Source organism: Macaca nemestrina, chromosome 2 (assembly GCF_043159975.1).
Source record: "Macaca nemestrina isolate mMacNem1 chromosome 2, mMacNem.hap1, whole genome shotgun sequence".
NCBI lineage: Eukaryota > Metazoa > Chordata > Mammalia > Primates > Cercopithecidae > Macaca > Macaca nemestrina.
The window spans coordinates 162,187,741-162,214,390 of record NC_092126.1 but is presented as its reverse complement, the minus strand read 5'-3'; the positions used below and the strand labels follow the sequence as shown (position 1 = coordinate 162,214,390).

Below are 26,650 nucleotides of genomic sequence, written 5' to 3'. Positions count from 1 at the left end.
TACAGGTGAACCATAGTCTCACTTTATTTCGAATTTTAGGACTGAACAGAAAGAAGGTTCAGAGATATTTCTTCAGGGAAGGAAAGTGGGCAAATAGCACAACCAGGCAAACCACACAATCTAGACGTACTTTTCCGGGTAAACAAACCAGGAAGCCCAGAGCTCATAGAGGACTAGAGCAGAGCTTGGGGTGGTAGAGAGGTGTTCAGGGGGAAGGAGGCAAGACCACAAGAGAAATGTCCACGAGCTCATCCAGGGTAGAGAGGACTCTTGGGGAAGGGGACCTCCTTCCCCATGCTATCTCTGCCCCAAGCCCTTAATGAAGCGGGAGAGGGAAGTCTGTCCAGAATCTCATCTGGTTAGACATCTGCAAAAGGAATAGGGAGGGGGTGGAGGCAGAGCCACTTTGGACTTGGGAAATCACAGTTGCAGTGGACAGTGAGCTCCAGTCACTCCAGAAGCTTGACATAATTTGCAGGGAAGAGTCCAAAGTGGCCATGGCAACGTCCCCGCCACCAGCCCTCGTCCACCATCTCAATGTCAGTGATTACGTCGTCCGGATCAAAGGAAAGCTCATCACTTCCCTCTGAGGAGAAAGTTGAGGGGATATTAGAATGGTCAGACATGAATGTCTCTTCTCCCACGTCCCCTTGTCTTATATCAGGGGCCTGCAGGTACCAGGCTCCTCAGGCCACTCCCAACCTACCTCCTTGGTAATCATATAGGGCCACAGCTGAGATCCCCAGAGTCCCAGCTCCAACCGGGCAGCCTGATCCTGCATAATGAGAAACACAAACATGGTCTCATCAACATGAAGAAGGCAAACAGAGAAAGATCCTACTGGGGCAATGGAGAAATTCTTCTTCCTCTTACCCTCCCCTGGACATGACCAAATTCTCCTGCTTCTCCTCCCATCACTCACCAGCCGGAGCAGAAGAAAAAGAAGAACCTTCAGGCTCGAGCACCTCCTCATAGTCCCCCTCTGGTTCATCCTCCTGCTCATGCCTGTCCATCTCCTCCACATCCTCATAGTCATTCTCGGGCTCGGGCTCAGGCTCTGCTTCATATACTGGCTCTTCTTCCACCTGGAGGCCTTCCAGAGTCCTAGGGGGCAGAGCTGGGGGCTCCTCGTTGTCCTGAGAAGAGACAGTGTGGAGCAGTGTGACTTCCACTCTCCAGGAGGACTCAGTGGAGGAGTAAGACCCCTGCCCTTCACCACCCTGCCTCTTCTCCCCTCCACCCTTGCCTCCATCTAACAGACTGTCCTGGGGAACATAGCCTTTCATCCATCTTCATTCCTCAACCTCCTCCCACACCCACCCACCCAAAACACATTCCAGAGACAATGGGAAGAGAATGTAAAAGGTGTGAGGGGAGGGAAGTAGAAAGTGAGTCAGATTCTTTGGGAGGCCAAGAAAACATTGAAGCAAAAGCACATTGTTGAGCTACCACAGCTAGGATAACCAGCTGTCCTAATTTGCCCAGGACTGAGGAGTTTCCCAGAAGGCAGGGTAGGGTCTTCAGTACTGACACCAGAACAGTGCAAGGAAAACAAGGATGGTTGGCCACCCTGCACAGCCCACCTTCCTAAGACTGGAGGAGATGGGGTGAGGGCAGAGAATCTTTTTTTTTTTCTTTTTTTTGAGATGGAGTCTCGCTCTGTCGCCCAGGCTGGAGTGCAGTGGTGCGATCTCGGCTCACTGCAAGCTCCACTCCCGGGTTCACACCATTCTCCTGTCTCAGCCTCCTGAGTAGTTGGGACTACAGGTGCCCGCCACCACGCCTGGCTAGTTTTTTGTATTTTTTAGTAGAGATGGGGTTTCACCGTGCTAGCAAGGATGGTCTCGATCTCCTGACCTCGTGATCTGCCCGTCTCAGCCTCCCAAAGTGCTAGGATTACAGGTGTGAGCCACCGCACCCGGCCGGCAGAGAATCTTTGAAGGTTTGCTTACCTCCAGGAGAGTCTGCCTAACGGGCAGCAATGGCACTGGTTGTTCCCTGCTGGTTCTCACAGGCTCAGGCTCTGATGATGGAGGAGTCCCAGCTGGAGGCCAGGCCTGTGGAGAATGAAGCATCTCTCAAGTTAGCAAGCCTCCATCTTCACTCTTTTTTTTGTTTTGTTTTGAGACAGACTCTCGCTCTGTAGCCCAGGCTGGAGTGCAATGGCGCGATAGCTCATTGCAACCTCTGCATCCCGGGTTCAGGCGATTTTCCTGCCTCAGCCTCCTGAGTAGCTGGGAGTACAGGCACGGGCCACCATGCCTGGTTAATTTTTGTATTTTTAGTAGAGACAGGGTTTCACTATGTTGGTCAGGCTGGTCTTGAACTCCTGATCTCCTGACCTCGTGATCCGGCCACCTTGGCCTCCCAAAGTGCTGGGATTACAGGCGTGAGCCACCACGCTTGGCCCATCTTCATTCTTTTTTTTTAATTTTATATATTTTTTGAGACAGGGTCTCACTCTGCTGCCCTGGCTGGAGCATAGTGGTGAGATCATAGCTTACTGTAGCCTCAAACTCCTGGGCTCAAACGATCCTCCTCTCCAAGTCTCCCAAGTAGCTGGGACTATGGGCACGCACCACAATGCCCAGCTAATTAAAAAAAATTTTTTTATAGAGACAGGGTCTTACTATGTTGCCCAGGTTGGTCTAGAACTTCTAGCTTCAGGTGGTCCTCTTAACTTGGCCTCCCCAAGTGCTAGGATTACAGGCATAAGCCACCACACCATGCATGTCTTTACTGCTACATTTACCAGGAACACCCTCTCCTGCTCTCTGCCAATTCAAATGGAACTCATCCCTCAAGATGAGCTCCAACCTGAAGTGACGGCCCCTTCCTCATAGTTCCTACAGCAATAATTGGCTGTGCTGGCTGGTGACTTGCTTTCTGTGGTACTATGTAAATCTTGAGGGTTTTTTCTGACATTCTGATAGGAGGTCCAATTACAGTCAGACTGAAGTCTTCTAAAGACAGAGACAACAGACCCTGCCTAACCCAGGGGAGGCCTTTGCCTTATTTTCTGCCAATGGTTTGGACCCCTTAGGCTCCTGTCTGGGCAAGAGATCCCGGATGTGGATCCCAGCGGGCCAGGCACTCACCTCTGAGGAGATTTTCTTGGGCAGTGGGGCCGGTACTGTGGGCTCTTCCATAGCTATCACTGGCTGTGGAGCCTCAGGGCTCATCTTTGTCACAGCCTTTCGCTCCTGTTGCCTCCTGGCTACCTGCTGTGCCTTCTCCTCTTCCTCTCGCTTCCTCTTCTCCTCAGCCATGGACTCAAATTTCGCCTTCAGCCCACGAGCACCACTAGAAGCTGCAGACACAGGCAAGAAGAATTAGGGATGTCTTGGATTGGAGGGTGGGGAAGGGCATGGCACTTGAAGGAAGAAGGGGAATCAGTTAAATATCCAGGAGGAGGGATTTGTGGGACAGGAAGGTAAAGAGGTATTGACAGAGGAACAAGGGGATTATAGGAGGATGGCATAGCCCTGAAGCCTGGATTTTTTTTTTTTTTTTTTTTTTTGAGACGGCGTTTCACTTTTGTTGCACAGGCTGGAGTGCAATGGAGCGATCTCGGCTCACTGCAATCTCCGCCTCCCAGAAATCAGGCGACTCTCCTGCCTCAGCCTTCCTGAGTAGCTGGGATTACAGGCATGCGCCACCACGCCGGCTAATTTTGTATTTTTAGTAGAGACGGGGTTTCTCCATGTTGGCCAGGCTGGCCTCCAACTTTAGACCTCAGATGATCCACCCGCCTCGGCCTCCCGAAGTGCTGAGATTACAGATTTGAGCCACTGCGCCCGGCGAAGCCTGGATTTTTATAAAGCCAGGCTATGTGACCTCGTGTCTTTTTGTTTTGTTTTGTCTTGTTTTGAGACAGGGTCTCAGCCCAGGCTGGAGTGCAGTGGTGCAGTCATGGCATACTGCAGCCTCAGCCTCCCAGGCTCAAGCAATCCTCCTACCTCAGCCTCTGGAGTAGTTGGGACCACAGGTGTGCACCCCCACACCCGGCTAATTTTTGTATTTTTTGTAGAGAGGGGATCTTGCTGTGTTGCCCAGCCTCATCTTGAACTCCTGGGTTCAAGTGATTCTCCTACTTCAGCTTCCCAAAGTGCTGGGATTGCAGGTGTAAGCCACCATGCCCAGCCCACCTGTGTCCTTTCTAAATTGTAAACTTTGGGCTTCCAACCAGCATCCTCCCCTGTCCATATTCCATAAATCTGTATGCCTTCTTCAAGCCACCACTCATCCTCAACCCCATCCGAAGCTCCTATCCCTATGTGTCCTTCCCAAGTGGTTCCCCACCAATGTTCCCACGCCACCCCACCCCCGCTCCATGCCACACTTTGTTCTCTGCCTCCAGTTCCTTCCCCGACGTCACTCTTTCTATCCACTTGACTTGGTTCTTTCTTTCTCTCTCTCTCCCTCTCTCTCTCCTTCCCTCCCTCCCTCCCTCCTTCCCTCTCTTTCTCCTTTCCTTCCTTCCTTCCTTCCTTCCTTCCTTCCTTCCTTCCTTCCTTCCTTCCTTCCTTCCTTTCTTTCTTTCTTTCTCTCTCTCTCTCTCTTTCTTTCTTTCCCTCCCTCCCTCCCTCCCTCCTTCCCTTCTTCCTTCCTTCCTTCCTTCGTCTGTCTCTCTCTTTCTTTCTTTCCTTCTTTCTTTCTTTTTATAGAGTCTCACTCTGTCACCCAGGTTGGAGTTCAGTGGCATGATCTCAGCTCACTCCAACTTCCACCTCCTAGGTTCAAGCAATTCTCCTGCCTCAGCCTCCCAAGTAGCTGGGATTACAGGCATGCACCACCATGCCTGGCTAATTTTTGTATTTTTTATAAAGATGGGGCTCCCCCAGGTGGTCCAAGCTATTCTTAAACTCCTGAGCTCAAGCAATCCTCCCATCTTAGCCTCCTGAAGTGCTGGGATTACAGGCGTGAGCCCTGCCTTACCTGATTTTTCTAGGAGAGACAGAATCTGGGAATATGAGGATAGGGATCAGGTCTACCTTAGCTAATCTAGGTAGTTAAAGGCATGGAGGATATAGGCTGGGGAAGAAAAAGAATGAGGGAGAAGGAAGTGAGGTGCATGGAGAGTGAATCACTAAGCCTCACCGGCTTCTATGGGCGTCGTCTTCTTATAAGCTGTGGTTGGGGCCTCCATTTCATTGAAGCCGACAGCGCTCTGCAGGCAGGAGAACAGCACATGTGTTGCGGGAGAGAGGCAGGGGTATTGGTGACCTGGAGGTGGTTTTGGGGGTTGGGGACCACTATAGGAGGTATCCCTAACCATTGGATGCTCAACAGCTGGACAGCATGTTCCAACGTTGTTTTGTGGTAGAGAGGGGGTAAAGAAGTTCTTAACTGCTGGGTTCAGCTCCCCCTTTCGAAAGCTCAGTGACCTTAGAATCCCACGTCTCCAAGCCCAGTTGCCTAAAATGTAGCAGGGCCCGTGGCCAATGCATGAGGAGGAACTACTATAGGGAGGACCGTGGCATGGGGTGGGAAGAGACTTAAGATTGGGTTAAGCAATACGAAGAAATCAATACAATTTCCAGTCCAACACCACCTTTCCCTGTGGTTTATCTGTGTCTCTGTATGCCTCTCCCACTGTCCTCAGTCAAAGCTCAGGCTTTGGAAGACATACCCCTTGGACGCTGAGGGCAGTCAGTGGGGAGTGCAGGACAGCAGCGGACAGGCTCTGTGTGCCCAGCACCACCATCCCCTCCCTCTCCCAGCCTTCTTCACACTCTTCTCTGCTCACTTTCCTAAACTTAGAGAACTTCTTAAGACATTGGTGTTCTGGTGCTTTACCTTATCCACTCGGTCCTTCTGGATTCCATACTGGCCACCAAAGCCCTTGGCATAATCTGCAGGACAGAAAGTTCTGAGTTATAGGAGATCAAAATGCCGGGAATGGGTAGTAAGAAGAATCAGTGGGAAGAAAAATAGGAATGTGGAAAACAGACATAGGAGGAAATGTGAGAATCAGAGGATAGAGGGAGGCATGGATGGGAAGAGAAGGAAACAGATGGGGAAAAATCTGGGAGAGAATGGAGAAGAGAATGATGGAAATAGGGAAACATGGAAAGCGGAAAGCAACAGATAAGGAAAAATGTAAAAGAAATAGGAAAAAAATACAGAGGGCACTCCAGTCATCCCTATGGGTTCCAGGGAAGCAGTAAACCTCTTTATCCTCTGTGAGGACAGCAGAGAGCCCTGTAAAACTCATGGCAAACCATCTTCTGACCATCACCTAGCCTGTCTGTCCTCATTCCTTCCTCAATGCTCCCTTCTCTCTCACCTCCCTCCTAGGCCCTGCTCTTAATCCTGCTATTTTCCTCTCCACCTCTCCTCTCTTCCCTCACTACCACCATCCATCCCCTACATGTGCTTACTGCCTGTGCACCCCCTGCTCTGCACATCTGCCCCCTCTGTATTCTGGGGCCCCTGGGTGAGCTTCCAGAAAGGAAGGAAGGAGAGCCCTGTGCTATCTGTGACTTTCTCCCTTCCAACCCCAACTCACCTCGCTGGGACTCGTGTTTCTCCGTCTCTCCCTTGTAGTCATATCCCAGAGCTGCTTTGTCCCGTTTATCCTTCTCCACCCCATACCGGCCACCAAAGCCACGAGAGTAATCTGCGGTCAAAGGAGCAGTCATGAGAGCCCACCCTTAGGCTCCAGCACACAGGGAAGCGCTGGAGAAGAGAGGTCAGCAGGAATGCGTGCAGAGTGTTAGGGGCCTGGGGAAAGAGCAAGGCTTGAATATAGGGGAATTAAAGAGAAACCGTGACTTAAGTAGTCTTTGAATTGAATATTGCTTACTTTTTCCCTCTCTTCTCTCATTTCCATGCCAAGATGAGAAGAACATTCCCATTTTCTCCCTTCTTCTTCAAGAAGGGGCAAGTATAGAGAGTGAGGAGATTGCAGAAAAAAAAAGGCAGATACATGAAATGTATGCCTTTCCCCTACTCCCATATAAGCACATAGAAATGTCAGATAAAACATAACACTTTTGTTTTAAAGAGTGAAGCTCAGGCTGGGCACGGTGCTCATGCCTGTAATCTCAGCACTTTAGGGGCCAAGGCAGGCGGATCACCTGAGGTCAGAAGTTTGAGACCAGCCTGGCCAAAATGGGGAAACCCTGTCTCTACTAAAAAATACAAAAATTATCCAGGCATGGTGATGTGTGCCTGTAGTCCCAGCTACTCGGGAGGCTGAGGCAGGAGAGAATCACTTGAACCCAGGAGGTGGAGGTTGCAGTGAACCGAGATTGCACCATTGCACTCCAGCCTAGGTGACAGAGCGAGACTCCATCTCAAAAAAAATAAAAATAAAAAGTGAAGCTCAGAAGAAAGGAAGGAAACAATTCTGGCTCCAGAAACCAGAAACAAAGAGAGGAATCAAAGCTGTATGTGTGAGGGTAATTATGAACTGACACCACAGAAAACCCAAGGGCATTTTGGGGGGATTTTTTTGTTTGATTTTAGAGGCAGGCTCTTGCTCTTTTGCCCAGGCTAGAGTGCAGGGTACAATCATGGCTCACTGTAACCTTGAACTCCTGGGGTCAAGCAATCCTCCTGAGTCCCTGGGACCACAGGCACATGTCACCATGCCTCGCTAATTTAAAAAAAGTCTGTAGTGATGGGATCTCACTATGTTGCCCAGTCTAGCCTTAAACTCCTGGGCTCAAAGGACCCACCCCCCTCAGCCTCCCAAAGTGCTGTGATTCCGTGTGTGAACTACCACACCTGTCAGATTTTAAATTCCAAATGTAATGAACAGGGATTAGGATCGAGGCTCTGCAATTCTAATTTCCATATAAGAATGGGGGAAGAGGGAAGAAAGCCAGAAACGAAGCTCTGTCCACTCCTGTAAGAGAGTGCTAGAAAAATTCTACTCATTTACCCAGGAAAATCATGAGCGGGGCTTGTAGCCTGTTCAACATTTGATAAGGGGAAAATTTGCTTCTTAAGACATGGAAACTCTAAGCCTACATCTGAGTGTAGAGTGCAAATACACAATTTTTTTTTTTTTTTTACTACTTATGTGATGCAGGAATTCTAAGCTGAGAAATTAACTAAATACTGATCCAGGAAAATATATATTGTTGAAAGAGTAAGCATAAGAAAGATGGCATGAATATGAGACAAAGTTATCTCAAGACAAAATGTATTCTAAGAGACAAGAGAGACATGCTACAATGATAAAAGAACAATACCTTTCATCGGAAATATGTAGGCTGGCATAAACCTATTCACAGAACCAAAATTCATGAAGCTCTCAAATAAAAGAAAAATGTAAAAAGCCAGGTGTGGTGAATGCCTGTAGTCCTAGCCTCTCAGAAGGCTGAGGCAGGAGGATGGCTTGAGCTCAGGAGTTTGAGACCAGCCTGAGAAACATAGCAAGACTCCAACACACACACACACACACACACACACACACACACACACACACACACACACACACAAATAATGCAAAAGCTGACAGAAGTAGAAAGAGAAACAGACAAACCTGTAATAGTAGTTGAAATTTTTAACACCACTCTTCCATTAATTGATAGATATTTTAGGCAAAAAGGAATCAGTAAAATTATAGAAGATACAGACATTATCAATTAATAAGACCTAATTGACTCTTATACGACACTATACCCCAAATACAGAATATACTTTTTTTCATGCATATAGAACAGAACATTGACCAAATAGACCATGTACCGGTCCATAAGTCTCTAAGACAGTAAGTCTCAGTACATTTCAAAAGACTGAAATATTAGATCATATTCTGATCACAATAGAATTAAAGTAAAAGTCAATACCAATAAAATCATCTAGAAAATTTCCCTGATACTTAGAAAATTAGTAACAACTTTTAAATAATACATGTGTCAAAGAAGAAATTACAAGGGAAATAAGAAAATATTTTTAACTGAATTTTTTTGTTTTTGCTTTTGTTTTTGTTTTTGAGACAGGGTCTCACTCTGTTACCCAGGCTGAAGTGTAGTGGCACAATCATGGCTCGCTGCAGCCTCAACCTCCTGGGCTCAAGCGATCCTCCCACATTAGCCCCCTGAATAGCTGGGACCACAGGTTTGTGATGAATGAAAATTACAATACATATAGTATTTGTTGAATGTAGCAAATGGTTGTAGTGAATGTAGTGTTTAGAGGGAAATGTATAGTTTTTTAAGTGCCCATATAGTAAAGGAAGGCTTAAAATCAATTATCTAAGTTTCTACCTTAAGAGGCTAGAAAAAGAACAAACTAAATCAACACTAAGTAGAAGAAAAACATAATAAAGATATGAGCAGAAACCAATACATTTTTTAAAACAGGTAAACAATAGAGAAAATTAGCAAAGCCAAAAGCTTGTTCTTTGGAAAGAATAATAAAATTGATGAAATTCTAGTAAGAACAATTAAAAAGAGAAAAAACACAAATAAATAAGATCAGAAATGAAAATGCTCATTTCATATCACTAGAAATCTTACAGAAGTTAAAAAGAAGAGACTATTATAAATGAATTTATGCCAATAAATCTGACAACACAGACAAAATGAACAAAGTCCTTGAAAAGCACAACATACCATAACCAACTTAAAAAACAGAAAGACTTGAACTCCATGGGAAAAAATAATAATAAAGGAAAAAAAAGTCCATTACTATTAAGACCTCTAAAGTTGAGCCAGAAGTAGAGGCAATATTTCCCTGGATGAGGTACTTACTAAACCCAGGGCACATGAAAGTTTCATAAAACAAATATCCCTCTTCTTCACTCAAATAAGTTTATAAACAAAGATTACGAACCATCAAGGAAATAAATAACCGTGAGGAACAGCAGATTAGTCAGAAGAACTCACACAGCCAAGAACTGCAAATAATATAAAATATGAAAGAAACTATAAAGTACATGTTTAAAATAATTAAAGAGCTTAAAGAAGTGTTACAGGGAACCATAATGAAACTATAATGTCTTATGGAAAATGAATCAGCAGATATGCAATAGAACTGAAAGAAACTCCAGAAATGAAAATATCTGATGTGGTGGCTCATGCCTGTAATCCCAGCACTTTGGGAGGCCAAGATGGGAGGATCACTTCAGCCCAGGAGTTTGAGGCCAGCCTGGGCAACATAATGAGACTTTATCTAAAAAAAAGAGAGGGAAGGGAAGGGGAGGGAAGGGAAGGGGAGGGAAGGGAAGGGGAGGGAAGGGAAGGGGAAGGAAGGGAAGGGGAGGTGAAGAATGATGCAAAATAAAGACTTTTTCTTTTTTTTTCTTTTTTTTTTTTTGAGACGGAGTCTCGCTCTGTCGCCCAGGCTGGAGTGCAGTGGCGTGATCTCGGCTCACTGCAAGCTCCGCCTCCCGGGTTCACGCCATTCTCCTGCCTCAGCCTCCCGAGTAGCTGGGACTACAGGCGCCCACAACCGCGCCCGGCTAATTTTTTGTATTTTTAGTAGAGACGGGGTTTCACCGTGGTCTCGATCCCCTGACCTTGTGATCCGCCCGCCTCGGCCTCCCAAAGTGCTGGGATTACAGGCTTGAGCCACCGCGCCCGGCCTATAAAGACTTTTTCAAAGACTGAAAGCTCTTTCACAGACTCATTAAAAGAATTATCAATGGATATATTTTAGCAAGAAGGGAACAGAAGATGCAAAGGTGAAACAAAGAAATACAATAAGCAATGATGAGTTAGAAAATAGAAGACGCAAAGGTGAAACAAAGAAATACAATAAGCAATGTTGAGTTAGGAAACAGGTAAATACCTTGGTCAATTTAAATAAGCATTTACTAGGTAATAATAATGATTCATTTTTGTGGGGTTTATAAGATGGGACCAATAATAAGATGGAATGAGATGGAACCAATATACTGAACGACAACAATATGGTTGGTTAAAAAGAATGTAGTTAAAATGTTCTATGTTTCACATATACTCAGGAAGAGATTGTGATTAATTTTAAATTTAAGTCAAAGATGCATGTTAAAATTTGGCAATAACCTTCCAAAATAAAGGAATAGAAAACCTTATTTTCGATCCATTAGAGAAAAAAGAGGGATTCAAAAACTTGATCAATATTATAGAAAGCAATCATGGAGAAAAAGAGAAGCAAGTACACACTGAGTTTAAAAAGCATATAAAATAGGGCTGGGTACGGTGGCTCACACCTGTAATCCTAGCACTTTGGGAGGCTGAGGCGGAGGATCACGAGGTCAGGACATAGAGACCATCCTGGCTAACACGGTGAAACCCCATCTCTACTAAAAATACAAAAAAAAATTAGCCAGGAGTGGTGGCAGTCACCTGTAGTCCCAGCTACTCGGGAGGCTGAGGCAGGAGAATGGCGTGAACCCGGGACGCAGAGCTTGCAGTGAGCCGAGATCGCGCCACTGCACTTTAGCCTGGGTGACAGAGCAAGACTTCCTCTCAAAAAAACAAAAAAGCAAAACAAAACAAAAGTATATAAAATAGCGCTGGGTGCGGTGGCTCATGCCTACAATTCCAGCACTTTGAGAGGGCGAGAGGGGAGAATCACTTGAGCCAAAATGTTTGAGACTGCCTGGGCAACATAGTGAGACTCCATCTCTACAAAGAATAAAGAATTAGCCAGGCATGGTGGTGCACACCTGTAGTCACAGCTACTCAGAACGCTGAGGTGGGAGGATCGCTTGAGCCCAGGAAGTCAAAGTTGCAGTGACCTGTGATTGTGCCACTGCACTCCCGCCTGGGTGACAGTGCAAGACTCTGTCTCAAAAACAAACAAATGAACAAAAAGTAAATAAAATAGTGGTGAGCTGGGTCATGGAAGTTAAAGAACTGATGACAACTGTTGGAAGATAAAGTCTTAGCAGAAGAGCCTGCCAGTCAGATTGCCGAGGCTGAGTGAAGTCCAGTGTCCTTGCCTTTCTGAGATGTGTGCTTCTCCACTTCTCCTTTATAATCAAAGCCGACTGCTGACTACAGAGAAGAGGAGAGAGAATTGGTTAGAATCCGAGCTGACAGGTTTTCCCCTTCCTGACCTCCCCTTACTCCCAGCCAGTCCCAGAGGTAGTTTGTAGGGGCTTCAGGCTGAGTATGGGTGTTTAATGTAGAAACAGGCTGGTATGGACACAAGAGACTACAGAGCGATGAACATTGGCCCTGGACACAGACGGTTCTAGGTTCAAACCCTACATCCCCTATTTATAGTTGTTGAAGTTTAGGCATGTTCCTTTATATCACTAAGCCCCAGTCTCTTTTAATATAAAATCAGGAGAGGCATGTCTGTCTTGTCTACTTCAAACGTAAAATGAGAGAAATGATCCCTCTTCATTTGGGATATCACGAGAACTAAATGGGACAAGGTAAAGTGTCTACTTAGGTTCATTCGCTAACTTAGTGCTTTTCTTTCTAACGAATCCTCACAAAAGTGAAATGTAATACCTAGAAAAGCGCCTTGTAAAGTATAAATCACTCTGTTCATGAAGAGACATTACCCTATTCCCAGTTGATAATGCTGTACTTCTTCTCTTTCATTACTCAATAATGGAAACACAATATGTGGATTTTGGTGGGATAACTGCAACCAGGAGAGTCTGGATCCTAGCCAGCTCCAGGACTGGACATGTTGCCCAGATACTCAACATTACCGCAGAGTTTTGTTCTCCATCTGGCTCAGGAACTATGGGTATCTGAGCAAGTCTGGGGTTTTGCATCTTAAGAACTAATTAACATGTATTGTTTCTTGATTTACATGACACACTGACTGGGTGATTCCATTTGTGGCTTGTGAGCAAAAGATGTCAGAATCGGAGATTAAGCAAAGGCAGGCAAGAGGGGGGCCAAGATGGAACAGGGAATTCCATCCTGATTCTAGAACATTGCATGCTCCATATTCCACTATTGCCTTCTACATCTTCCCTTAGCTTTGCAGTATGTTTTAAACTTTCCTGATTTTTTTTTTTTTTTTTTTTTTTTTGAGACGGAGTCTCGCTCTGTCGCCCAGGCTGGAGTGCAGTGGCGTGATCTCAGCTCACTGCAAGCTCCGCCTCCCGGGTTCACGCCATTCTCCTGCCTCAGCCTCCCGAGTAGCTGGGACTACAGGCGCTGCCACCACCTCCGGCTAGTTTTTTGTATTTTTAGTAGAGACGGGGTTTCACCGTGTTAGCCAGAATGGTCTCGATCTCCTGACCTCGTGATCCGCCCGCCTCGGCCTCCCAAAGTGCTGGGATTACAGGCGTGAGCCACCGCGCCCGGCCCTGATTTTGTTTTTCATGGATTTCCCCCCCATGATGCAAACAATTAATGTTCTAGAACTTAGCTTTAAGGATTCATGCCCACCTAATTAACAACTGTTGGTAAAAACAAAGAAAAAATCTCAGCTAGCTATGAAGAAGATGTCCTCTCTCTGTGTGCAGCTGCAGGGCAGGAGATACCATTCTGCACCATAAAAAATGAGCTCAAAGAATTTGACCTAATAAGGTGTGGAACTAAAAACATCAATGAGTTATCAATCTTACTCTCCTGTCAACAATATGATGCTGTAATCATATGATACTTTTTTTCTCTTTAAAACAACATTTTGTTTCGTTTTGTACAAAGGAGTCTTTAAAAACATCTGGACTTTCTAGATTGATGCTAAATCCTGTAAACAGTAACCCTAATTAGTTGTTTAACTTGATTATCTGCTGCCATGGTAGTAATATTTATTATTATTATTTTATTTTTATTTATTTATTTATTTATTTTGAGGCGGAGTCTTGCTCTGTCGCCCAGGCTGGAGTGCAGTGGCCGGATCTCAGCTCACTGCAAGCTCCGCCTCCCGGGTTCCCGCCATTCTCCTGCCTCAGCCTCCCGAGTAGCTGGGACTACAGGCGCCGCCACCACGCCCGGCTAATTTTTTGTGTTTTTAGTAGAGACGGGGTTTCGCCGTGTTAGCCAGGATGGTCTCGATCTCCTGACCTCATGATCCGCCCGTCTCGGCCTCCCAAAGTGCTGGGATTATAGGCTTAAGCCACCGCGCCCGGCCGGTAGTAATATTTAAACTGACAACTCTGTTTTCCTAAAAGGCATGAGTATTTATATGGTTTTGATGTTAAGCCAAAGAAGAGCTTAGACGATTCTCTGTTCTGTCAAACCAGTGGCTTGAGGAATTCTTCATTCAAACAGACAGTTTGAGAGGCTTCTCCTTATTTGAATCGCTGAGCTCAACATGTGGCTTCCAACATTGGCACCAAGGAACTTGCTGAGGGAGGTATCCCTGTGATGGTGTCAGGTCCTCACAGCATCCACTGCCCTGTCTTCCAACAAAGAAGCATGTGCCTCCATCCAGAGGTGAGTGTGGGCAACTTTCACATGACTGGAGGTGGGTGGTCGGGAGAGAGAGTGATCACTTACCTTGTCTGCCCTGTCCCTCTCAACTCCGTACTTGCCCCCAAAGCCTTTGGCAGCATCCGTCTGAGAAGAGTGCTTCTCCACCTCGGCAACATACTCATGGCCCACTGCACTCTGAGAAGAATCAAGGATGGAGTGAGTGAAATGATAAAAATGACCTTAAAAAAATAAATACAGAGATGGAGTGGGATGTAGGCATGTAAGAAATTCCATTCTGGGTCAGATCTATGGCCTCTGACAGTGGTGCCAAGGAATATGCGATGGGAGAGCAAGGTGACTTTTTCTGGAGACCTGCTCATTCCTGTTCTTCTTTAATACCATTAGTAATCCTTCATTCTGAACACTCCCATAGGATGGGCTGGGAACCAGGGGATAGAGACTGGATAGACAGAGCAGTGTTTAAATCAGAAACAAAAAGAGCTGAAACAAGAGCATTGTGCAGCAGAACACAGTGTAGTGTGGGGTAGTGTGGAGGAGAGACCAAGGGGACTGATCGGACGCCAGAGCCGGGATGGAATTTTCACTAGGAGAGCCAGTGATTTTGTTCTAGATCTTTGCTCCTGTATGGCCATCAAAGTTCAGAAGTGAACTCTGAGCTTTATGCAACATGTAATGTAGGACATATATATAAAAAATCACTAAATACACAGTAAAGAAAATAGTAAAGAGAAGTTGTAACATAGATATAATACATAAACATTTAAAAGCAGCAAATGATTTTAAAACATATTTTTTCCTTCTCCACTTATGCTCCCTGTCTTCTTGGTCTAGGAGTTACAGTGTGGTTAGGGCTACAACAGGCCAGCAGTTCTAATATATAGGCTCTTATTTTCTGCCACGTATATCTTATGTGTTGAGATAAGAAAAATTTGATACAAATAATATGATATTTGTATCAATAATATTGGTCTCAATAATATTAGAGACCAAATGAACACTGTACTTTTGAATGAGTTTTAACTCATGAACCAATAAATGAGTCAAAAAATATATATTTTGATCTAGAACAAAAGTATCTGGGTGTTCTAGTGAAATATTTTATATATACTTAAATATTATATACTATATATTTATGAATAAACTATTTATAATATAAATATATTGTATCATATAATTATAATATATTAAGATATACATATAATATAATTTATATATTTGCATTTACTTATAATGTTATATATTAATATATATTTATAAATATATGCATAATTATATAAGTAAGTATATAATATATAATGTATTTATATATTAATTATATACTTATATATAATATATACTTATATATAACTATATATTATATATAACAGATACTATATATAAATATATAACTATATAAGTATATAAATATATTATACATAAATATATTGATATATTATATATTAATATATATTAATGTTATATATAATCATATATTTTATATGTCACATTATATAATATATAATCTACATTATTAATATGTAATATGTTATATATTATATTTTATATCATTAATATATAATATGTAATATATAATATATACTATTAATATTATATATTATACTATATACTATATACTATATAATATATAAGTATATAAAAATATATATTATATTATATTTATTATGATTATAATATAATATATATTATATTTATTATATATTATATAATCATACAAATATATAATAAATATATACTTATATAATAATATACTTATATATAATTGGCTCTTATAGTATAGAGGTATATAATTATATATAAGTATATAATTATTCATAAATATTTACAAAATATATAAATAGATATATCAATTTTTTAAATGTATATTTTCAAAGCAAATCTTTCCCTTTCAAATTACCTTGTCCATTCGGTCTCTTTCTACTCCAAACCGACCTCCATAGCCATGGGATGCTTTGGGCCCTGACTCCATCTCTTTCTTCTTGAGAACATCATGCTCCTCCGATACTTTGTTCCTCAGCTGGTGGATGCTGGAAGAAACCACATGACCAAGGATCATCTATCCCAGGAAGGTCAACAAACCCATCTTCCCAGAAAAATGGAAGTCTTGAAGTCTGTCCTGTTTATTTTCAGTAATAACCTGGGCCCCCAGAGTATACTAGTGACAGGTCTAGAAGTAAAAGATCAGTCTGGCCTACATACCATAGCCTGATTTAAACTCTCCATAGGCCAAAAATATTTCCTCTAGTCTGTTATTTTGCTCACTAAAATAACCTTCTGACCTTTTAGTCCCATTTTTCATGTTCTTAAATATTAGAGGACAATGATACCTATATTCTGATAACTGGAAAGTTATTTTCTTTTCTGAATGGATCTGCTTTCTATCAATTAGAGGATGTGTCTCAAAAAGCAGAAAAATATTCACATACCATTGGACCTACACATTCTAGTTTTAGGAGTCTACACCAGGGAAACTATTTTAAATATGGCAAAGCTTAATATCTAAATGATACTCATTGAAACATAGTATATAATAGCAATAACTAAGAAACAATCTATATGACCAGTGGTTGGGTAATAGTTAAATAAATTGAAATATTACCGTTCACTAGTGTACTAGGAAGTCATTAAAAACAATGCTTATAAAAACACAGAATTGGGGAAATTTATTTAAACATTAGTAGTATTTTTTTTATGCTTTTTGGTCATGAATTAAGATCTTCTGCCCCTTCCCCACAGCCTGATAATACCTGAGAGAACTAATAACTAATGAAAACTAACTAACAAAATCCACTCACAGTAATTGCTATGACATGTTAAGGCTCAAATTATCTTGATTTGAAGGGACACCTTTATCCCTAAGAGAAAGTACCACCAAAAAAAGGCATTCTCTTTCTTACTTCACACCCACTTCCATCTTTACCATGAAGGTGACTGCAATACTTAAGAGGGTGGAAAGCCATCTTGGCCAACCTCTTTGGCTTGAGGATATGAAGTGATAGCTCAGCACCAAATGACAATCAGATCTGTTATTTGGACACATAAGGATCAGTGGATTGTTGGAAACATTTGGGCAAGAGAATCCTAAATAAGAAATTTGACTTTCTGTAGCAAGCAATGAGGGTTTAGGGTATTGAGACAGTGATATTACTGGGACTTCACCAGCTCAAGACAACCAGACACATTGGTTATACGTAGAATGGCTGTCTCACAGCAGAAATTGTCTTCTTTTACAGAAGAATAGATCCATCTGGTGGCCTTTAATGGATAATTCCACTAAAGGTCTTTTAAAAAGGCTTCTCAGCTTTAGCCACAGTTAATTTTAGAAAGCTGGCTATGAACCAGATGAAATTAAGCCAAGTGCTGGAAGAACCCCCTGTTCCCATGCCTCCTCTAAACTCTCTGGCAGCATTGAAAGCAGAGATCTTGTGTTGTCAGTTCAACACCAACACTGTGTCAAAAGCTACTAGTACCAAGGACATGTAAATGCCTGCCCAGTATCTTCCAACTGAAGTATTCAGATGAAAGATGAAGAAAAGGGGGCCAAAATTTACTTTCAAATGGAAAAAATATGCAATTTTTAAATGAGTATAATAATTGTTAAATGGGTTATAACTATATTATAGTTAAAACAAGTTTTTAAAAGGGATTAGAAAATGATACTCAGGACTATTCATCTAAAGGATAACAGAAAAACTAGTCAGGGGATCATATCAATAGATGATATAATTTGAATGAAATTGTTGAGGCCCAAAGAAAATAAACTTCTTTAGGTTATAGCTGAAATCATTCTAAACAGATTATTATTATTATTATTATTATTATTATTATTATTGAGACAGAATCTCGCTCTGTCACCCAGGCTGGAGTGCAGTGGCATGATCTCAGCTCACTGCAACCTCTGCCTCCCAGGTTCAAGCGATTCTCTTGCCTCAGCCTCTGGAGTAGCTGGGATTACAGGCATGCATGTCACGCCCACCTAGATTTTGTATTTTTAGTAGAGACAGGGTTTTACCATGTTGATCAGGCTGGTCTCAAATTCCTGACCTCAAGTGATCCTCTTGCCTTGGCTTCCCAAAGTGTTGAGATTACAGGTGTGAGCCACCACGCCCAGCCTAAACAGGTCTTAATTATATCATTCCTTCATTTGATAGCTATTAACTAAACAGCTTTTAAGTGTGAGGTACTATTAGGCTCTGAAGACATAAAGATGTTTAATGTATGGAGATAGAGGACAGCTAGAAGAGACAGAAAGGAAAACAAGAAATTCCAATTCAATATGCTGTGTTGTGCCTAAGAAACTTGACACATTAACTCTCAGATATCCAATTTAAGTTTTATAAGACTTTGGATTGATAAAGCAATGCAGTTTATGTGAACCAAGCAAAATGTAGCACCTCAAAGGTGACTCATTCCTCAATCTGTGTTTTTTTTAATTACAAAACTAAAAGTGCAAATGTAAGGCCGGGCGCGGTGGCTCAAGCCTGTAATCCCAGCACTTTGGGAGGCCGAGGCGGGTGGATCACGAGGTCAGGAGATCGAGACCATCCTGGCTAACATGGTGAAACCCCGTCTCTACTAAAAATACAAAAAACTAGCCGGGCGTGGTGGCAGGCGCCTGTAGTCTCAGCTACTTGGGAGGCTGAGGCGGGAGAATGGCGTGAACCCGGGAGGCGGAGCTTGCAGTGAGCCAAGATCATGCCACTGCACTCCAGCCTGGGAGACACAGCGAGACTCCATCTCAAAAAAAAAAAAAAAAAAAAAAAAAGTGCAAATGTGAGTGACTCAGAATATAAGGTTTTTGTTCACAGATGTCATTATCATGTATGTAGAAAATCCTAAAGAATTCACACAAAAAAAGCTACTAAAGCATTGTGCATTTGCAGGGTCACAGTATACAAGTCATATCAAAATCAATTGTATTTTTACATACTGGCCATAAACATTTGGAAACTGAAAGTTAAATATAAATACATGAAATAACATGAAACATTTTAGGATAAACTTAACAAAGTATGTGCAACACCTAAACACTAAAAAATATTTCTAAAAATATTAAAGAAGACCTAAATAAATGGAGAGATATCCCATGTTCATGGATTGGAAAACTCAATGTCATTAAGATGTCAATTCTCCCTAAAATGATCTATAGGTTCAGTGCAATCCCAATCAAAATCTGAACAGGCATTCTTGTAGGAATTGACTAGTGAATTGTAAAACTTATGTGAAAATGTAAAGTCCTGAAATAGTAAAATTTTTTTTTTTTTTCTTTTTAAAGGAGAGCAAACTTGAGGACTACATGATTTCTTGACTTACAAAGCTACAATAATCAGTGCAGTATGGTATGCTGTCAGGGTAGAAAATAGATCAACAGAACAGAATAGAGTCCAGAAATAGACCCACATGTATGTGGTCAAAGATGCCAGGTAAGTCAATGGGAACAGGATACTCTTTTAATAGTGTTGAACAACTAAATAATCACATGGAAAAAAATGAACCTCAATCTTGACCTCACACTGCACAAAAAAGTCAACTTGAAATGGATCATAGACTTAAATGTAAAAGCTAAAACTGTAAGTCCTTTAGGACAAAACATCAAAGAAAGTCTTCACAACTTTGGGGTAGGTGAATATTTCTCAGACACATAAAGCATTAGCCCCATAATTTTTTTTTTCAATAAATTAGACTTCATCAGGATTAAGATATTTTGCTCTTAAAAAGATGCCATTAATAAAATGAAAAAGCAGCCAGGTGCAGTGGCTCATGCCTGTAACCTTAGCACTTTGGGAGGTCAAGGCAGGTGGATCACAAGGTCAGGAGCTCAAGACTAGCCTGGCCAATATGGTGAAACCCCATCTCTACAAAAATTACAAAAATTAGCTGGGCATGGTGGCGGCTGCCTGTAGGCTGAGCTACTGGGGAGGCTGAAGCAGCAGAATCGCTTGAACCCAGGAGGCAGAGGTTGCAGTGAGCTGAGATCATGTCACTGCACTCCAGCCTTGGCGACAGAGCAAGACTCTCTCTCAATAAATAAATAAACAAATAAAGTGAAAAAGCAAGTTACATTCTTGGAGAATACACTTGTAAAACTCATATTTCACAAAAGACTTACATCCAGAATATATGAAGAACTTTCAGCAACTTAATAAAAAGACAAACAACTCACTTTAAAAGTGATAAAAAGATGTGAACAGATATAAAATGGCAAATGAAAATATACTCAATAAAACTGGTCACCAAAGAAATTCAAATTAAAATCACCACATACTTAAAAGAGTGGTTAAGTTTGTTGTTGTTGTTATTTTGTTTTGTTTGTCTTTTAGAGAAGTTCTCAGTCTGTCACCCAGGCTGGAGTGCAGTGGGGCAAACATGGCTCACTGCAGCCTCAACCTCCTGGGCTCAAGTGCTTCTCCTGCCTCTCAGCCTCCCGAATAGCTCAGACCACAGGTGAGCATCCCCACACCCAGCCAATTTTTAATTTTTTTGTAGACACAGAATCTCTCCATGTTGTCCAGATGGTCTTGAACTCCTGGGCTCAATTCATGCGCCTGCCTTGGCCTCCCAAAGTGCTGGGGTTACAGGCATGAGCCACTGCACCCAGCTAAATTTAAAAATACTAACAATGGCAAATGTTGACAAAAATGTGGAGCATCTGAAACCCATACATTACTGGTAGGAATGAAAGAGGGTAAATTCCCTTTGAAAAAGAGTTTGAGTCTCTCTTATACCTGATGTAAATGACGAGTTGATGGGTGCTGACGAGTTGATGGCTGCGGCACACCAACATGGCACAAGTATACATATGTAACAAACCTGCACGTTATGCACATGTACCCTAGAACTCAAAGTATAATAATAATAAAAAAAAAAAAAGAGTTTGAGTCTCTCAAAAAGTTAAACATACACTTATTATATGACTCAGCAATTCTACTTCTGGCAATTTCCCAAGAGAAATAAGGATATGTCAACAAAAAGATTTGTATCCAAATGCCCATGACAGTTTCATTTGTAATAGATCCAAATTGTCAATAATCCAAATGTCTATCGACAGGATAATGAATAATCATACTGTGACATATCCATACAATGGGACACTACTTGACAATATAAAAGAACAAAAGACTTATATACACAACACCATGGACAAATCTGGAAAACATTATGCTGAAAGAAGACAACACAAAACAATACATTCTATATTATTCTGTTTGCATGAAATTCTATGCCAGACAAAACTAATCTATAGTGACAAAAAGATCAGTGTTTATGGGGTGTATTGACTGCAAAGAGGTGCAGGGAAATTTTCATGGTAATAGATATATTCTGTATCTTGATTGCATTGGTGGTTATATATATAGGTGGCTGTATTATATATATATAGTCAAAACTCATTGAACTATTTGCTTATAATGATTAGGTATCAATAGAGTTAATTTCTGGCTGGGCGTGGTGGCTTACACCTCTAATCCCAGTACTGTGGGAGGCCGAGGCAGGTGGATCACTTGAGGTCAGGAGTTCGAGACCAGCCTGGCCAACATGGTGAAACCCTGTCTCTACTAAAAATACACAAATTAGCTAGGCAAGGTGGCACATGCCTGTAATCCCAGCTACTCAGGAAGCTGAGGTAGGAGAATTACTTGAAGCCGGGAGGCAGAGGCAGAGGTTTCAGTGAGCTGAGATTGCACCACTGCACTCCAGTCTGGATGATAGAGTGAAACTCCATCTCAAAAAAAAAAAAAAAAAAAAAGTTAATTTTTGAAAAATAATAAAGTGAAGAAAACATTAAATGAAAGAGACTTTGGGCACTCATAAAGAGGTTTGTTTATTAAGTGATTGTAGTATTATTAAAGCCAACTTATCAAGTACTTTGTCACTGTAAACAGAATAGCAAGCAGCCTTAGGGAATGGCAATAGCTTAGCTCTTGGGAATTTGCATTTTATTTCAACAAGAGAATTATGGACATGACAATATTATGTTTATTAGACAAAAACAATATAATGGTTAAGATTTCAGCCCATGGAGTCAGACTGAGCCAAATTCAAATTACTACAGGTTGAGTTTCCCTCATCCCAAACGCTTGGGACTAGAAGTGTTTTGGATTCAGAATTTTTTCAGATTTTGGAATATTTGCATATACATAATGAGATGTCTTAGGGACTAGACCCATGTGTAAACAGGAAATTCATTTATATGTCATATACACTATATTAAGAAAGGTATTAAAGAAGACCAAAATAAATGGAGGTAACTTTATTTTTCCCTTGGGGACGCCGAAAAACCTGTGTTGTGCACCTGTATTTTGACTGCAACCATCACATGTAGTCAGGTGTGGAATTTTCTACTTGTGGTATCATGTGGGCTTTCAAACATTTCAGATTTTGGAACATTTTAGATTTTCAATTTTTGAATTAGGGATGCTCAACCTGTATCTCTCTATCATTGGACAAATTGCTAAACATTAATATATCCATTCACTTTTCTGTGAAATCAGGATGCCAACGTCATCTATGATATAGGGTTGTTTTTAAAAAGTACTGTGTTTTGCATGACATATAATAGCTTAATAAATGTTGGTCATTATTCTTAAGTTACAGCCATGGCTCTTCCCAGTACCCCTGTAAGGTAAACAGGGATGGTACTATAATCTCCAGTCACCGCTGGAAATCAAAATAGGATGGTAAAATATTATTACTCTCCTCAGCATCATGAGCCCTTTTACAGCAGAGCTGGAATCAGTCCGTAGAGCTCCAGAATTCTATTTCAATACTCTTGGTATTACACCATTCTTTATTTCCACTTGCTGTAAAATGTCAGGGCACAAGAAAGAGGACAGGGTCACTGAGGCAGACATCCTATGGTTATAGCTCAGTAAAGATTTAATCTAAAGGCCAGACAGGTTCCAGGAAGTGCTGAAAGATTATTCCAGAGTGGTGCCACTAAGTGTGTGGTCCACAAGCTGAACTGTTTCTGTTTCACGGGGAAATAAGAATAAAAATTGAGAATATGTGTTTAGAAACTTTTATAGCAATTTGACATAGTGATTTTATTCTCTTTCTTTTTTAGAAATGAGGTCTCACTATGTTGCTCAGGCTGGAGTGCAATGGCTACTCACAAATACAATCCCACTACTGATCAGTACTGGAGTTTTGACCTGCCCCATTTCTGACCTGGGCCAGTTCACCCCTTCTTAGGCAACCTATGGTCCCCGACTCCTGGGAGGTAGGAGGTCACTATGTTGATTCAGAATTTATTGTGGAGACCCAATCAGCATAGAGCACTATAGCCCAGAACTACTGGACTCAAGTGATCCTCCTGCCTCAGCCTCCTGAGTAGCTGGGTCTATAGGCACAGACTAGCATGCCTGACAACATCGTGATTTTATATCTGTTGAATTTAAAAATACAAACTGTGTTTGTATTGTCTATGTTATTTTTAACCATTTATTTTTCCAGAAACTCAATTTTATTTTATTTTACAAAAGTTTCAGTCTGTGACAGGTTTGAAAATAAACAGACTGGTCAAGGGAAAAGACATCCTTGAGTCTTGAGAATGAATGGACAAGAGTGGAGAAAAGAAGGTGGAGAGAAGGGTGATAGTTCTTGAAAACCAGGCAGTTCCTTTACAGAATGCATAAGGGACGCATAGGACCATTTGAGTTATTCACTGAATTACCAAATTACTACCCAAACTAAATTTATTCAAGCAGACCTAAAAAGAGACATCACGCTGTGGGGAAGGTAGTAAGATTAGTAAGAACTACAACCACTTCCTTTTCCTGCTTTTAGTCGTCTCAGCTCTACAGCTACTGTTTTGTTTTGTTTTGTTTTTGTTGTTGTTGTTTTCATTTTGGGATCTGTCAGTGTTAGAATCTACAACTACTGTTCTCCTCTCCAATTTCCCCCTCTTTTCCAAGGACCATGGTGATTCCCATCAGATGTTAAAGACTGGCTTAGCCCACACTAACCACGGGGAATCCCCAAATAGTGGAAACTTACTACTGGAAAGTCCTCTAGAGGTCTTTTTGATCCAGATGGGCAAAATGAGAATCAGAGAGGAAAAGGGACTTGTCTAAGGCCACCTGGCCTGTTACCAGTAGATACCAGGCTTTTACTCCTTGATAACCTGGGTAAATGGGAGATGAGAGAGCTTTTTTTGTCAATACCTCCATCATTTATTCTATCAGATATTCAGTTAGGTTAACAAGGAAATGTGCAGGGTCACCATGTTGTACAACTCCAGGGAGCACCAGTCAGGGTGATCTGTATACAGGAGTTGTGCAATACAACAGTACAGGTAGACACCACTTAGGAGAAAAGAGGGCTGTTGTCTGTTTACATGTTCGTTAGATTTTAGAAAGGAAATCTGATTAAACTAACCTATGTTAACAGGAAACAAAAATAACATCACTGAGCTGCTCAGAAGTGCTAAGTACTGCATTAGACATTGGCTATCCCATTGAATTCTCACTACACATCTTCTGGGTGGCTACTTTTTTTACATTATTTCATTTTTTTATTAGGGTTGCTATTTTTTTTTTTTTTTTTTTTTTTTTTGCCAATGCCTACTATATTGCAAGTTGTCATGGTGGAGTGTTGGGAAAAGTTTTCAATTAGCAATAATCACACCTCAGATAAACCTCATTGGCTACAATACCACCACTGTGCAAAGCTAGAGTTGCTATTCTTATCCCTGTTTGATAAATAAGCTGAGGTTCAAAAAAGTTATGTGACTAAGTTCACATTGCTAAGAGTGGCAGAGTTAGGAATTGAATCTAAATCTATCTGATATCCAAATTCAAGCTCTTTCCGTAAGATTATGGCAGGAATTTAGGAGACTTCCTTAAAATATTGTACTCCTACCTCCTATATATGAAACAGGCACTGGGAGAAAAAAGGTACGAAGTATGCAGCCTCATCTGGACAATTCCCAGAATACTAGCACTGAGTGGCTTTTATTTAGAAAAGGAAAAGGGTCCTTTTTTTTTTTTTTTTTTATCTATGAGTCTATAGAGGGGTATCACAGAAACTTCCTGAATGACCCTGTTCCATTGTTTCAATCTTTTTCCAGAATGGCATGGTTTAAGAATAATATTCATTATAGGTACTTAATTAAAACATTTATTTATTTATTTATTTATTTATTTATTTATTTATTTATTTATCAAGACTGAGTCTCGCTCTATTGCCCTGGCTGGAGTGCAGTGGCGTGATCTCAGCTCACAGCAACCTGTGTCTCCTGGGTTCAAGAGACTCTTGTGATTCGGCCTCCTGAGTAGCTGGGATTACAGGCGCCCACCACCACGCCTGGCTAATTTTTGTATTTTTAGTAGAGACAGAGTTTCATCATGTTGGCCAGGCTGGTCTTGAACTCCTGACCTCAAGTGATCTGCTTGCCTTGGCCTACCAAAGTTCTGGGATTACAAGCATGAGCCACAACGCCTGGCCGAAATCATTTATTTCTGATTAAACAATGTGGTACTGTCATCCAGTTGTATAAACTTGTGCCAGGCTTTCACAGTGTGTTGCTTGTGCAATGTGGTCATCCACTGACACTTTTTAAAATCTAGAGGTAAAAACACTGCTCTTAGGGTGTGGTGGGGGGAGTTAAAAATGGAGCTTAAGACTTTATTAATCTTGCCATTTTGTGTGTAGTTGCTGAATGCTTGCTTGTTACACTATTTATTGTGTCTACCTTGCTACTAATGTTTGACATTCTGATACTATCCAAAGCAGATGGTCCTGGTTAGATGATCCTGAATAATCCATGGAAGAGAGGAGGGGATCTCTCAGCCTGAATATATGACATATCCCACAGAAACCCTTGGATATGTCTGTAAGTTCCTTTTATCTTCTGGTATCAGAGGGTTTTGTTTGTTTGTTTGTTTCTGGTAAGATGCAAATGGGGCTATAATCTTAAAGATTCCTGAACATCATTGCCAAAATAGTTTTTATCAACAGGTTTTTCAAGTGTTATATTTCTTCATATTACCATTCGTGCCTTCCAACTTCTGTCAAATAGCTAAGTACAAATCTGTATTTTAAAAGTTATTTGGGCCAGGTATGGGAGCTGAAGTGGCCTCTTTTTATAGCATTTATTCTGAGTTCTTCACCTTGACATTTTACTGAATTATTCTTAGTCCATCTGAAGGAAGTCACCCTGAATTCTAAATACACATTTATATTTATCTGAAGAGATAGACAGGAGATAGATGACTGCCAGGTAGATAGATAGAGAGGACCTTAGTATTTGGGCCACTTCCTCTCTGAATCTCTCATGCCTTACTAAAGGAAGGGAGGCAGTTAATCCAATAGACCCCCACTTAGGGAAATAGCAGAGTTGTTAGGTATAAAAGACAGAT

The 26,650-nt window shown here is 41.5% G+C and overlaps 1 protein-coding gene and 1 pseudogene across 1 annotated transcript in view; both read right to left on the bottom strand.

Annotated features, from left to right (window-relative positions):
- Positions 1-26,650, bottom strand: part of LOC105470302 (hematopoietic cell-specific Lyn substrate 1) — a 30,541-nt gene continuing 3,891 nt past the window's right edge. Inside the window, exons 4-14 of the mRNA XM_011722154.2 lie at positions 16,192-16,321; positions 14,361-14,471; positions 11,888-11,942; positions 6,512-6,622; positions 5,800-5,855; positions 5,101-5,170; positions 3,099-3,310; positions 1,953-2,057; positions 923-1,136; positions 707-775; positions 1-586 (exon numbers count right to left, since the gene is read on the bottom strand). Of these exons, the coding sequence (XP_011720456.1) occupies positions 450-586; positions 707-775; positions 923-1,136; positions 1,953-2,057; positions 3,099-3,310; positions 5,101-5,170; positions 5,800-5,855; positions 6,512-6,622; positions 11,888-11,942; positions 14,361-14,471; positions 16,192-16,321 (1,270 nt within the window). The 3' untranslated portion in view covers positions 1-449. The remainder of the gene's footprint in view (positions 587-706; positions 776-922; positions 1,137-1,952; positions 2,058-3,098; positions 3,311-5,100; positions 5,171-5,799; positions 5,856-6,511; positions 6,623-11,887; positions 11,943-14,360; positions 14,472-16,191; positions 16,322-26,650) is intronic.
- LOC112424701 (U4 spliceosomal RNA) lies at positions 24,832-24,962 on the bottom strand (annotated as a pseudogene).